Source organism: Malus domestica, chromosome 09 (genome assembly GCF_042453785.1).
Source record: "Malus domestica chromosome 09, GDT2T_hap1".
Classification (NCBI taxonomy): Eukaryota; Viridiplantae; Streptophyta; class Magnoliopsida; order Rosales; family Rosaceae; genus Malus; species Malus domestica.
In genome coordinates, this window is record NC_091669.1 from 12,922,280 (window position 1) to 12,935,470 (window position 13,191).

At 34.9% G+C, this 13,191-nt stretch overlaps 2 protein-coding genes across 3 annotated transcripts; one reads left to right on the plus strand and one right to left on the minus strand.

Annotated features, from left to right (window-relative positions):
• Positions 1 to 77: 77 nt before the first annotated feature.
• LOC103443345 (uncharacterized) lies at positions 78 to 1,983 on the plus strand. Of its 2 annotated transcripts, none has more exons than XM_008382171.4 (3): positions 78 to 318; positions 909 to 1,064; positions 1,546 to 1,983. In XM_008382171.4, exons 2-3 carry the CDS (start codon positions 917 to 919, stop codon positions 1,809 to 1,811), a joined length of 414 nt encoding a protein of 137 aa, XP_008380393.3. In that variant the 5' UTR covers positions 78 to 318; positions 909 to 916; the 3' UTR covers positions 1,812 to 1,983. The 2 variants fall into 2 exon arrangements, with proteins under 2 accessions (XP_008380393.3, XP_008380394.3); XM_008382172.4 differs by having other exon boundaries at positions 177 to 318; positions 1,552 to 1,983.
• Positions 1,984 to 2,706: 723 nt separating this feature from the next.
• LOC114826984 (V-type proton ATPase catalytic subunit A-like) lies at positions 2,707 to 8,316 on the minus strand. Its single transcript, XM_029108227.2, has 20 exons — positions 8,024 to 8,316; positions 7,393 to 7,519; positions 7,196 to 7,251; positions 7,056 to 7,112; positions 6,754 to 6,865; positions 6,616 to 6,653; positions 6,388 to 6,489; positions 6,102 to 6,158; positions 5,929 to 6,000; positions 5,757 to 5,858; positions 5,610 to 5,672; positions 5,396 to 5,528; positions 4,962 to 5,068; positions 4,566 to 4,760; positions 4,376 to 4,462; positions 4,141 to 4,245; positions 3,813 to 3,910; positions 3,603 to 3,681; positions 3,222 to 3,310; positions 2,707 to 3,142 (listed from the first exon to the last, which is right to left on the minus strand). Exons 1-20 carry the CDS (start codon positions 8,099 to 8,101, stop codon positions 3,028 to 3,030), a joined length of 1,872 nt encoding a protein of 623 aa, XP_028964060.1. The 5' UTR covers positions 8,102 to 8,316; the 3' UTR covers positions 2,707 to 3,027.
• Positions 8,317 to 13,191: the final 4,875 nt, after the last annotated feature.

The following is a 13,191-nucleotide window of genomic DNA, read 5'->3' on the forward strand; positions in this document are numbered from 1 at the left end:
TAGTATAAAGTCATTTATAAATTTTTCTGCACAAAATATTCTATTATTAAACCGAGACGACACATTGTAGTGAACTCATTCTGTTTCATTTAAAAAAAATTAAAAATAAATAAACACTGCTCTCTAAAAGAGTCCGAAATTTAAAAAATGGGTCGGGCCATCTGAAAGCGGGTTTAAAATATAACAGCAAAGACCTAGGACTCTTCGGGGTCCATATCGAACACCAAATCTTTGGTGAATCGTAAAACTTATGATAAAACATTCTTCTGTGAAATTCCAAAGCGATCGAGATCAAGCACTCCTTCTCTTTTGTTTCAGGTACAATCTTTAATCTTAGGGTTCTTTGCTTTCTGCTTTCTCAATTGATTCATCTGAGAATTTTTGTGGTAATTTTTCTTGATTTTTAGTCCGTTTTAATGTGGTTATTCGTTTGATTTGATGGGTTCTTAGATGAAGGGAGGGGCAAATTTGATGCTTGCTGCTACAACTCAGTTACTAAGAATTAGGGTTTCTGGGTTTATTTGAGCTTGGCTGAAATTGGTATCTAAATCTAATTGAGGAATAACAAATTGGGGTTTGATTGTTTCTTAGATAACCTATTATCCCGGAACCAAGGGTTCTTTTCCTCTGTATATGTTTTACTTTCAAGAGGTTTTTCTGAGTTCAATTGACCTTGATTCTGTAGGAAATTATTTGTTTTAGGTCGATAAATAGTTTCATATTTCGCCCTTGTTATAGATGAGTTTGTTTGTTTTTTGGGAGACTGGGACAGTTTAATACTTACCTGTGATTTGATTGCATTTTTGTTGAGAGAGCTCGTTCATTATCCACTTATGTTTGCTCTCTGCCATTTCGTTCATCGCTCTCGTGTTTGTGTAGCATAACTTTTGTGTATTTTGATCTTATAGACACAAACATGTCGTCGTATGAGAATGTCGTTGGTGGGAAGCTGAAGCTCAAGGGAAAGGCTCTGGATGTGAAGGCTGCTGGAATGAAGAAGAAAAAGAAGCATAAGAAACATCAAGAACAAACTTCTAGTGTAACGGAAACTGAGCTCTCAGCTGGTAAGTTATCGCTTTGATATCAAATTAAAACTGTTTTCTCTTTTAGGTTTGAATATTATATCCTGTATTTTTCTCATTTTTCATGGTCATGCAAATTGAGAAAGGTTTGACCGCACACGAATCTGTAAAAATAAAAAACTGTTTTTTGTAACATCAGATTAATTTTTAGTTTAGTAGTATATATTTATCAACTCTGTGTGTGAACAATGGTTCGTTCATCACCAGGACCATCCATTGCTAGACTTGATGGAATTTCAACGACAATGATTTTGTTTTGGAAAAAAAAAAAAGAACGAGAAGACATTGGTTTCGTTGATTTAGTCATTTTTAGTATTTTATATGCAAGGCAGTAACAATGTCCAATGCTGTTTTCTAAAAAAAAAAAGTACTGTATTGATGTTTACTTTGGTTCCTCTTTGCCATGCCGTGTCTGTTTCGAATTTCCCTTTTGTCTGAGTTTAGTCATTCAATATGGTATTAGATGTAGATGGAAGTGCAGAAGTAACCAATCCCGATGAGGAAGAAATAAACGATTCGCACAAATCAGGTGAGGAGGGGAAGGCTCCTCACTACGGTGATCTTCTCACACCTGCAGAGAGACGATATATAGAACAGAGAGAGAGAATTGATAATCACAGGTTGGCCAAGACAGCAAACAAGTCCCACCGTGACAGAATTCAAGACTTCAACCAATATCTGGCAAACATGAGCGAGCATTATGACATTCCTAAAGTCGGGCCAGGCTAACTCGACGAAGTCTTTGAATGTGAAAGCCGAAGGATCGAGTCTCGTTCTTCATTTCAAGTCAGTACTATGTATATGGTCTAATTCATGCGGACGTCAATTTATGCTTTGTATTCAATGTGGCAGTGTTTGCTTGGGATATGAATCGATTCCTACTAATGACATTTTATTTGAACCTTGCTTTTGTAATTTGTAGTACTCATTTACGTCTTAGGGTTTTCTGAATTCCGTTTGTTCCGCTAAACCTTGGTATGGCCATGTCAATGTCATTGCTAGGCTGAAAAGTAGTAAACTTGCTTCTGTTAGCCTGTTTCTAAAGAGTGACTAGGCCTTTTACTTTCTTTGACCATCTTCAAAGTAAATGTCAAATTATAAGAATCAAATTACAATTGATGGTTGATGTGGCAGTCGGAAGTCTTATGTCACTTGTTCAACCGAATTGTCGAATGTTAGTCTTGTTTAAATATTGTTTTAAATGGTTATAATTATTAAAAAATGTTGAAACTTGGTTGAAATGTAGTGGAATAACTAAGGGACTCGTCATTTAAATTATTTAAAAATAAATTTGACATTGATGTCAAATTTCACTCATCACAAAGTCTTCAAATCCAATCAGCAAATAACATTTTGGTTGAATAGACTTTTGATGTCAAATACGCACAATGGCATTCCGTCTAGAATTTTGACATCTCCTGAGGAGATGAGCTTAGCAGTTTCCATGGTTACTTTCTCGTTTGGCAATTCAAGTGGAAACTAGTCACTGTGTAGGCTCATCGTCGCCATTCGAAACGGTTTTTTGGATTGGGATACAGGCAGTTCGTTTTACTTTCATCTTTTCTTCTCTTCGCTTGCTTCGTCAACTCGGAGCCTTAAAAATGTGAGATTCAAACGAGAGAAATTAGAACTGTCGAGCGAACTGAAAACTCGAAATGATGCATACCTTATTGTTTAAATACATAAACAAGGAATGGGATCCAGTCTCTTATTCTGGGTGAAAAATCCCCAAAGGAATGACAGGAATACAATAATTGAAACTATGACTACACATTCCGACTAGAACAAGTGCCACATGAGCAAGGCAAGAGTGGCATCACGAGACCTAACGCTGTCGTTCTTCATGCACAACATAAATAAATCCACGGTAACTCAAACTGTGTTGCCACCCGACTTTATAACAGCCACTCGAATAATCTAAAGCTCATTGTTTCGAGATGTTCAATCATCGGGTTTCATCCTCAAGAGCACGGAAACCACTTGTGAGGTCCTCGTGTAGCTTCTTAAACTTGGCCACAAGAGCTTCTTCCCCTTCTGCCGGATCCTCAAACTTTTGGGACCTGCATGTCACCGGTAAGAGGGTTAGGACCAATAAGATTTGAAACATTTCCTGTTGTAAAGCATTATGATGTAACTTACACTAGGCGGTAAAAGAGATCTCCCAAACGGTGCTTGATTAGGCTGTAACTTATCTTCTGACCATCCATACCAGCCGCTCTCTCTACAGCCTGCGTATTGAACGCCACATAACATCAGACGACCATTTCTAATTCAATTAAAGCCATTTCAAGGTGAACTCAGTTGTTCTTTATGTACGATATAAAGCTTAATTGTGGTGAAAAAAATTGTGTATGTGAAGACAATGAATGATAACAACTCCTCTTTTCCTTGCATTATGAACACGAGAACAAAAAAAAATTCAATCAACCTAGAGACGGATTCTTCAGACATCCAAAGATATTGCTAATGCAAACATCGTAGGTCAAAATAAAAAAGGAAAGAAATGGACAAACAGTTCACCTGATTGGCCAGATTAAAGTAATGGATGATATTCCGCATCATCCAGACGGACTTGTAGAATGGGCAGAACTTGTCATATCTGTCCACCCATGAAAAACATGTAAAAGATGAGTAACTGTACCGGGCCCAACCAAAATTAAAACAGAAGGAACATATGGATAATTAAAACATATATAGGTCAAAAGAGAGGACTTTGGAGCTGGAACTCACGGAGTAAATGCATTCTGCGCAAGATAATCCTCCCTCAAGAGCTTTGCAGTCTCTAAGGTGATCTTATCTCCTTCGGCCAAAGCATCCTTTCCTACAAGCTGCAGTAACCCAAGACACCAGTTTATGACAATGTATGTATCAGCTAGAACTTGAATATCTATCACACCAGATATCAATCTGACACGACAGAAAATCTAAAGGTCCCTGTCTTGAATTTTACAGTACCTTATAGTTCAGCTCTATACAAATAACGTACAAAAATGAAACAGTTTCTGTTTTTGGGATTGGAAACCCCTCTAATCCATACTACAAGTAAAGAAAGACGTACTTGGACAATTTCATTGAGATCATCTTCTCGTTGCAAAACCTCACGTGCCTTTGTCCTGATGTTGATAAAATCAGGATCAAATTGATCATAGAAAGACTCTAATGCCTGCAAACAACATACAGAAACAAGTCTAACAATCAGCAAAAAGGAATGAACAATTAATACCGCTCAGTTAGTGATACCAACAAAGGGGAGCCTTTATTAAATGATAAGGGGTAACAGTCTATGAACATACCGTTGAGTACTTCGAGTAAGAAATAAGCCAGTTCACAGAGGGGAAATGCTTCCTCTGGGCAAGTTTTTTGTCCAGACCCCAGAAAACCTGGAAAAGAAAAGGTATACTTCCATTGATGAGAATCACAGAAGGTATCAAGAACAACCTCTTATTTGTAATTTCATACATAATAATGAGATTGCAAATATACCTGAACAATGCTAAGGGTTGCAGATGTCACAGGGTCTGAGAAATCTCCTCCTGGAGGAGAAACAGCACCAACAATTGTCACACTGCCATTACGCTCTGGCCCGCCAAGACATTTTACTTTACCAGCCCGTTCATAAAATGATGCTAAACGTGCTGCCAAATAAGCAGGGTATCCACTATCTGCAGGCATTTCAGCCTACATATAAAAGCAAGAGAAATGCCATTAAGGGGATGAATATTATATTTCATGTATAAAAAAGAAAAAAGAAAAAACTTCCAAAGTAGTTTGTGAAAGAAGAATATGGCGCATGACATATTTTGTGTGTGTAGGAAAGTGAGACAACAAATCAATAAAAATGCATCCTGCAAAAAAATAAATTATAAGAGAGAGAATTACCAGCCGCCCAGAAATCTCACGCAATGCCTCAGCCCATCGAGATGTTGAATCTGCCATCATGCTGACATTGTAACCCATATCTCTGAAGTATTCAGCAATAGTGATTCCTGAAAATTTCAGAGAGAAAAGGCGAAGAATATGAAAACAATTCCTAAAATAATAGTTTGACTCAGTTCACCACACAAAAAGAGTAACATCAGAATGGAAGTTGACCTATCTAAGTAAATTTTCCCAGAAAAATTCAATAGAAGAGTTCATTTTTATTTGAGCCATGGCTATGTCTATGCTTTTCCAAGCATACGTAATGGACCATCAAAGGTGGTGAAGTAGAATGAAATCGTGCAGATTTATAAAAACAGCATATCATCCTCTTGCACCCAAAAGTTTTTAATAGATCAGTGGAACCTTTGTGAGACATAGCTTAAAAGGTTTACCAGTATAGATTGAAGCTTCACGAGCGGCCACAGGCATGTTAGAAGTGTTGGCCACAAGGGTTGTGCGCTTCATGACAGATTCTTCACGACCATCAGGCAAAGTCATTGTCAATTGAGGGAAATCCATAAGCACCTGGATCATTAATTAGTTTGAATTGATCACATCCAAGAGAGTCAAAATGTGTAACAAATGATCTGATTATAGAATACATACCTCTGCCATTTCATTTCCACGTTCTCCACAACCAACATAAACCACAGTGTCTGAGTTTGAGTACTGCACTCAAGAAAAACATCTACTATGAGGTCCAGTGCACAAATAACTGTAGGAAATCTCTAATAAATAATGACATATTTTTACCTTTGAAAGAGCTTGACTAATAACCGTTTTTCCACAACCAAAAGCCCCAGGGATGGCACAAGTCCCACCAAGAACAGAGGGGAAAAGGGCATCAAGAACACGCTGATAAAAAAATCGTCAGGAACCACTAATCCCAAAAGTAGAAGAATCTATAAAGCAAAAATATAATCACCTGCCCAGTGAGTAGAGGGGTATCAGCAGCAAGCTTTGATGCAACAGGCCTAGGTGTACGTACAGGCCAAGTCTGCAATTATGTAAACCAATTTAAATACAGTTTACAATAATGACCATATCAGTAAGCACAAATACTCCGAAACCACAAGCCAAAGAGCAAACTATACAGACCTGAAGCATTGTAAATTTCTTTTTTTGTCCTTGAAACTCAAGCTCTAACACAGTATCCTGCAAATGCATATAGGAATTGTCAACTCACAAAGTTCAAGAAAATCCATTCATGACTCCAGTAGTGCTTGCCCTATAAAGACAAACATCTGTATCATGTATATACATGCAAATGTTTACATACTCCTAATATACTAAAGAAACCATGTTCACAGAATTATAGTAAATTTTTAGTTAAAATGATGATCAGAGAAATGGATACCAAATATTAATAAAGTCATAATCAAACCTTCAATGAATATTGACCAGGTGGTGCGACGTAAGTAACTTTTCCCATAGCATCAGGAGGAAGTGCAACTCGGTGCTCCATCAGACTATTTTCAAAGACCGTCTGCGATGCAAAAGATACACATGCCCAAACTTAAATGCAACTCGAACGAAAATGATCATACTTGAGTAGTACAATATCTTTCAAAAAGTCTTTCACAAACCAAGAGTTCAATGCTACGGAACTTACAGCGTACAAGTCTCCACCAGTAAGATGATCACCTTCACCTGCCATCCGTGGTTTAAAATTTTCAAAATCAAACGAGCCATATTAAAATCAATTTTTTATTTCAGCTAAACAGCTATACATAAATTTGATTTAAATTACCTATTTTTTTAGGTTGAAACTCCCAAAGTATATCTTTGTCAAGAGCTGGGACAGATACACCACGTGGGATATAGACATCACCAGATCTCTTTGCAATAGTTTTCAGGGGCCTCTGTCATGATAAAGAAAAAGACAATAAGAAAAGAAGCGAGTAAGCATAAAAAAACTGCTCCAATCAATAATTTTTTCTCAAAATTCTTGAGGTTTTGTTTTGACTAAAGATAATACGAAGTATAAACAGAATAGATAAGTTCGTAACACAGTATAGAAAAAAGGATAGCTGCAAAGTAATGTAAACAAACCTGGATTCCGTCAAAAATATTTCCCAAAATTCCAGGTCCCAACTCCACTGATAAAGGCTGAAACACCAAAATACAAAATATTAGCCGATGCAGTCAAAGCAACAGAAAACAAAGAGGGTAAAACAAGACGTCAAACCCACCTTGCGAGTGCGTAGAACCGGATCGTTCACCATCAACCCAGCTGTTTCCTCATAAACTGAAATGGACAGAAAAACTTATGGTTATACCAAAGACAAACATAAATTAGCTGATTATTTACTTTTCTGAAACGATGGATGCCAAACATGAATAGATATGACTGCAAACAAGATAGGATGAACAAGAAATAACAAGTAACCTTGAATTGTGGCAGAATCTCCTTCCAACCGAATAATTTCACCAATCAAATTATCATGTCCAACACGAACCAACTCGTACATAGCAGCTCCAGCCATGCCATCAGCAACCACGACTGGTCCAGAGACCTGTCAATTATATATTTGCCAACTCCAATTAGCCAGCCGCAATACATACAAAAATATAAACTTAAAACCAAACATTTTCGTACATAAATCAAATCAACAAACCCAATAAAGAGAAGATCGATGTGATTTGCCATTAAAGTAGTGGAAAATTACTAAACTTTTGCTGCTCGCGCAACAAAAAGTACTGAACAAATTAAACTTTAGCATTTCTTTTCTACTCCGGTTAACGAATCACTCAATTTTGGAAGCAATGCAAATCATATCAGCAAAATTCATCGATCAATTAAACATATTGATCACAATGAACACATCAATTCAAGTTCTTGGATTAATTACACACAACTATATCTTTTCAATCAACCTTTATGTCTCAATAATTACAAAATTCACAGCAACAGAGCACTGATCCAATCACTTCAATAGCAACAGAAACTCAACAGATCGAATTGATATCGAATTCAATGAATCTGATCCGTTCAAATCAAGGGTGGAAGTGGAACGAACCTTGCGGACGTAGCCATACTCACTCTCCTTCTCGGAGTCCTCAAAGGTGGTCAATCGGGCACCGTACACCGCCGGCATTTTGGGCGCGGATCGGGCAGAGATTTTGATATCTGAGACTCGAAGCTCGACCAAAACTCTAGGGTTCCGACCGAATTGCAGAGACGATTGAGAGAGAGTTGAAATTTACAGACAGAGTGGAGAGCAGGAAGATAAAGAGGGAAAGCTTTCAGAGGACACGGACTGTCATTATGAGATCGGTATAATTGGCACAGAGCACCGAGTGTGATCCCATGCGGAGGATTGTATTTACTTAACTGCGCGCGATCTGGTGGGAATCCGCCACGTATTGGGGTCCACAATTTGGAAGATTACTGATGAATCCGGATTCTCTTGGTGAGAATTTCGAAGATTTGTTAGTCATATATCATGTGATCAGAAATCATTTTAAATATTTTTATTTAAAATTAAATATAAATAATACTTGATAAAAACTGACCATATAATATATGATGAACGAATATAATTTATGAATCCTTAATATTCTCACCAAAAGATCTCCGATCCTGATGGATTACTGATGACGTGGTGAAAAGTGAAAACTGCTTGAGTGGAGCTGTTCCAGAGGATCCAAAGGTATTTTGCCATGTGCCTGGTTAATGAAGTTTCCGCGAAAGTGCTTTTTTTTTTTTTATATAAATTATAATAATTGTTCATTAACTTTACAATTATCATTCAACTAAAAACTCATGACCATTAGCTCTTAACTTATCAAAACATATATTTATGACATTTTTGTCAACTCCATTAGATTTTCGGTCAAAATGAGTCGTGTTGGAAAACTCATTGCTGCAATTAGGTTAAAATTGAGAGATTATTACTACAATTAGGTTAAATTGACATATCATTGTTCTAATTGGATTAAAGTTGAGGAATCATTTCTCCAATTGGGTTAAAATTAAGGCACAATTCTATCAATTTTCTCACTAATTTCCCATATTTGCCCCTTGATTCAGTCTCACATGCATGACATGTGATTCATTTTGATAGAAGTTCTAATAGAATTGACAAAAATAATCATAACTGCACATCTTGATGAATTAAATGACTAATGGTCACGAATTTTTAGTTGAGATATCATTACTCCAATTGAGTTAAAATTAAGAAACTATTGCTATAATTTCATCTCTTGTTTTTGGTTTTTTTTTCAGCAAATGCTATGGATACTATCTACGTAGACCACATTTATATGTCATATGATGTGTTGTTAATAAAAAAATATAAGTTAGTTAATTAAGCACTTAAATGATAATTCAACTCATGTGTTATAAAATATAGTCCAAATAAATAGTATATGTATCATTATTTTTTTATCGGTGTTGTCATTGAACTCTCTCCACATCTTTTGCCTCACCAGTGATAAACTTCGAAGTTCCATGAGTGTGTTTCAACTTGGGTTTACATTTACAAAATGAACATGGTCAACTTGTAATTTTAAATCGGTGTGTAAGATGCATATATGCTTAAACAATTAGATTAAAATTATATAAATTCAAACGTCTAATATACCGATGCGTTTTAGAATTTTCGAGTATCAGTTTATTTATAATCCAAGTTCAACTCTTTTCAACACATTACTTGAGAAAGTGAGATTGATATTTATTTCAACATTTTTAAAATATTATTTCTGGTCCATGTCACAAACCTTTCTTGATTTTTTCAGTTAAATTTGTGACGAAGGTGAAGGTGTGGTGGGGAAAAGGATCCTCGCCAAATCATTTTTTTGAATATTCGGAAAATTTCGTGATTATGGTTATTCATCGTACATTTCAATTTTCGTTATATACTATTTATAATTTTAAATAATTTATAATCGCACGATATACGATGACCGATTATAATCACAGAAACCCTGGATTACCAAGAAAATGATCCGGTGTGGTGGTTTTTTAGAGTGGAAAAAGACAAAGTAATGATCAAGGCAAGTAGGCTAAGGATGTGAGGTGGTGTAACTGTCACATGCTACTCCCTGTCTTTATTTGTCCTTACAATCTTTATTATCATTTATTTTTCTATTATTTACATACTGCTAAAGTCAATAAAATAAAGGAGTTTTAACGAAATGTTTGCAGTACTGTTCACTTTACCGAAAAATTATATTTTTACACTAAAAAGTCAAATCTTGTACTATTCACTGTACCATTTATTTTGTTCTTATCGTTAAAACTCAAAGTTTTCAAGCACTTTTCATTAGTTTTCTTATAAAATAAAGCATTTTTCAGATTTCTGTAAAATGAGTGAGTGTGTGAGGATAATCTGTTTTTTTTTTTTTTTTTTCCTTTTCGAAATCTGAAGTATCTCGCGCTTGAAGAGTAGGACCAATCCACAATGGGTTCCGAAAAGACTTAATTCTCAGTGAGGAAATCTTGTTAATTGGTTCATTGGGTGAGCAAATTACACTTATGGGGTGAATATCACATATAATCCTTCGTAACTCCTATTGCTATATTTCTATGTTGTATTATATCTAAATTATGATGCAACATAACATGCTTAATTACTTAATATAACAGAATATGTAGAAGTAATAATGCGTTTTTAGCCTATTTAACATGTTATGCGATGAAACTGAATCACTCATTGACTCGTCAATGTCGTCATTTTGCTAACTTGTATGTGACTCAAGATTAAAAAGTTCGTAATTTGAACTTTTGTTATCATTATAATATTATTTTTTATCCAAAATTTAGTAATAACTAAACTCATTTAAATACGGAAAATAAGATTCAAACTCGAGTTTGTATGAAATATAACTTCTATAATTATTACGATTAATTTTGGGAATAACTAGGATTTTCCCCACTAAATGAAATTAAAATATCATTATAAAAAATGGAGCTGTTATTGACACTCTCAAAATTTCAATCTACACTCTATCTATATTTTTAATTTATCTATTTTAATTATTTTAATGTGATTTCCTATTTTACCCCTATATTACTTTTAATGTCTACAATCTTGAAAACCTCATTACGTATGATGACATAAATATGGGTAAATATTTATAGGGAGTTGTAAAAACCTTTTGGGCTCTAGAAGCAAGTAATCTTTTGATGTCGAGTATGAGCATATATGCAAAAGAATCTAGCTCCATATAGAATTAGTGGTTGCTTTATCAAGTCAACCATTTCTTTGTCCCCGAACTTTTTTCCTCTTAGTCTGAGCAAAATTTTTTTTTTTTTTTGGGTAATTCATGGATGAACAACCATATATGAACATGATACTACTGGAAAGTTTTGACAAAATTTACAATGGTGAAATGGAAGAAATGTTAGACTTGAGTAATCCTTCTAACTCTTTTGAATCAAATTTTCATGGTATGCCTTCGCATGACTTTTTTTTTTTTATTTACTCGTTTAATTATTTTTAGTATTATAGGTGTTTCATTATGAGTTTGAACATATTTGTATTTCAATCTCAATAACATGAATTAAATATTCAATTTCATGGATTGTAATTGGGGTTTTCCATTAGACAAATTTATTTGTTGGTGCAATGCAATTTCATGAATAAGTTTTGTTGTTGCTGCCCTTTGAATGCTTGTTTTTTTTAGCTTGATTTGCTTTTCATGTAATGAGTTGTACCCTCTTATCAATTGACTTCTCATTCGACCAACTTCTTTTGTTTTATTAACTAGTATGATTGCTTCCATTGTTAGTAAGTTACTGTATATTATGTTGAACTAAATGGTTCACATGCTATAAAACTAAGTTTATTTTTATCTAGTAGAGATCAGTGAACATGACACAATTCTCTCTTTGACTGAAAAAGAACTTTCAAAGTCGGGTTGAACTCCTTGGTATTGTTTGTGAAATTGCATTAAAGCAAAGGGTATGCAACTGTTATTCGGAGATCGAAGGTTGATAAATATGTTATCATTGGTTGTGATAGAGGTGGTAATTATTGAAATACCAATCTTTCGTTAGAGGACAAGAAAAGGAGAACAACATCTCGATTGATATATTGTCCTTTTGAAATTTGGGTAAAGAAGAAACAAGAAGGATTTTGGAAGGTGGACATAAAAAATTTGTCACATAACCATGATCCTTCAGCTGACATGTCTGGGCATCTCTATTGTCGTCGGTTTTCAGAAGACGAAATCTTGTGCATTAAACAAATGACTATGGCTAGTATACCACCTCGCCAGATTCTTTCTTCACTTTGTCAAAGTAATCCTAATCTTCAAGCAATTTCTCAAAGTGTCTATAATGAAAGGTATAAGATGATGAAGCAAAGCTTAGGAGGACGTAAGGTTGTTCAAGCCTTGTTGGACGAACTTGGTCAAGGTGGTTTCACTTATAACATTGAGTATGACCAAAATGGTCATTTGACTCATTTGTTCTTGGCCAATCCCATTTCAATTGCACTAAGAGCTACTCAAATGTTTTTGTGATGGATTGCACCTATAAGACTAATAAGTACAAGATTGTAAGTCTCATTTTGAAAACGAAGATGACAACGTTCACCAAGCGTTTTGAGATTAATTCCAGTGAAAAAATTCGGCTGCTAACTACTAAACAACTATTATAAGCGGACAACATTCACCAAGCGTTTTGAGATTAATTCTCTCTTTTTTCGTGTTTTGATGCCTCACAACTGAACAAGACATGATAGCATATATTTTCTATGTTAGTAAACCGCTCGTGTGCGTTGGGCCCTCTCTTGTTTTTAAAATAATTGAAAGTTTTTAGTGAAATTGATTTTGGGTTCTAAAAATGTTTTTAAGTGCTTTTTGAAAGAAACATCAGATATGTACTTCTTGCTTCTAGGATCTACTTTGATTTCTATTAAGTATTGGTTTCAAAAAATGTTTTCAACCGTTTTAAAAGCACTTCTAAACGATATTATTTAGTTGGAAACAAACAATTTTTATCAACGCATTTGAATCTATTAAGAACACATTTCAACCAATTCCGTAAATATAAATTTGTATCAAATTATAAATAGTAACTAACCCCAATACTAAAGAATAGAAAATACTCAAATTAGCAAATCTCAAATATATATCTTTGATCATGAGATAAAATTTTCACCTCCCACCTGCAGTTTGAGTATGTATTTGTCAATAAATAATTTCTTTTTGACCAATGCGTGATAAGGGGTGAAATTGG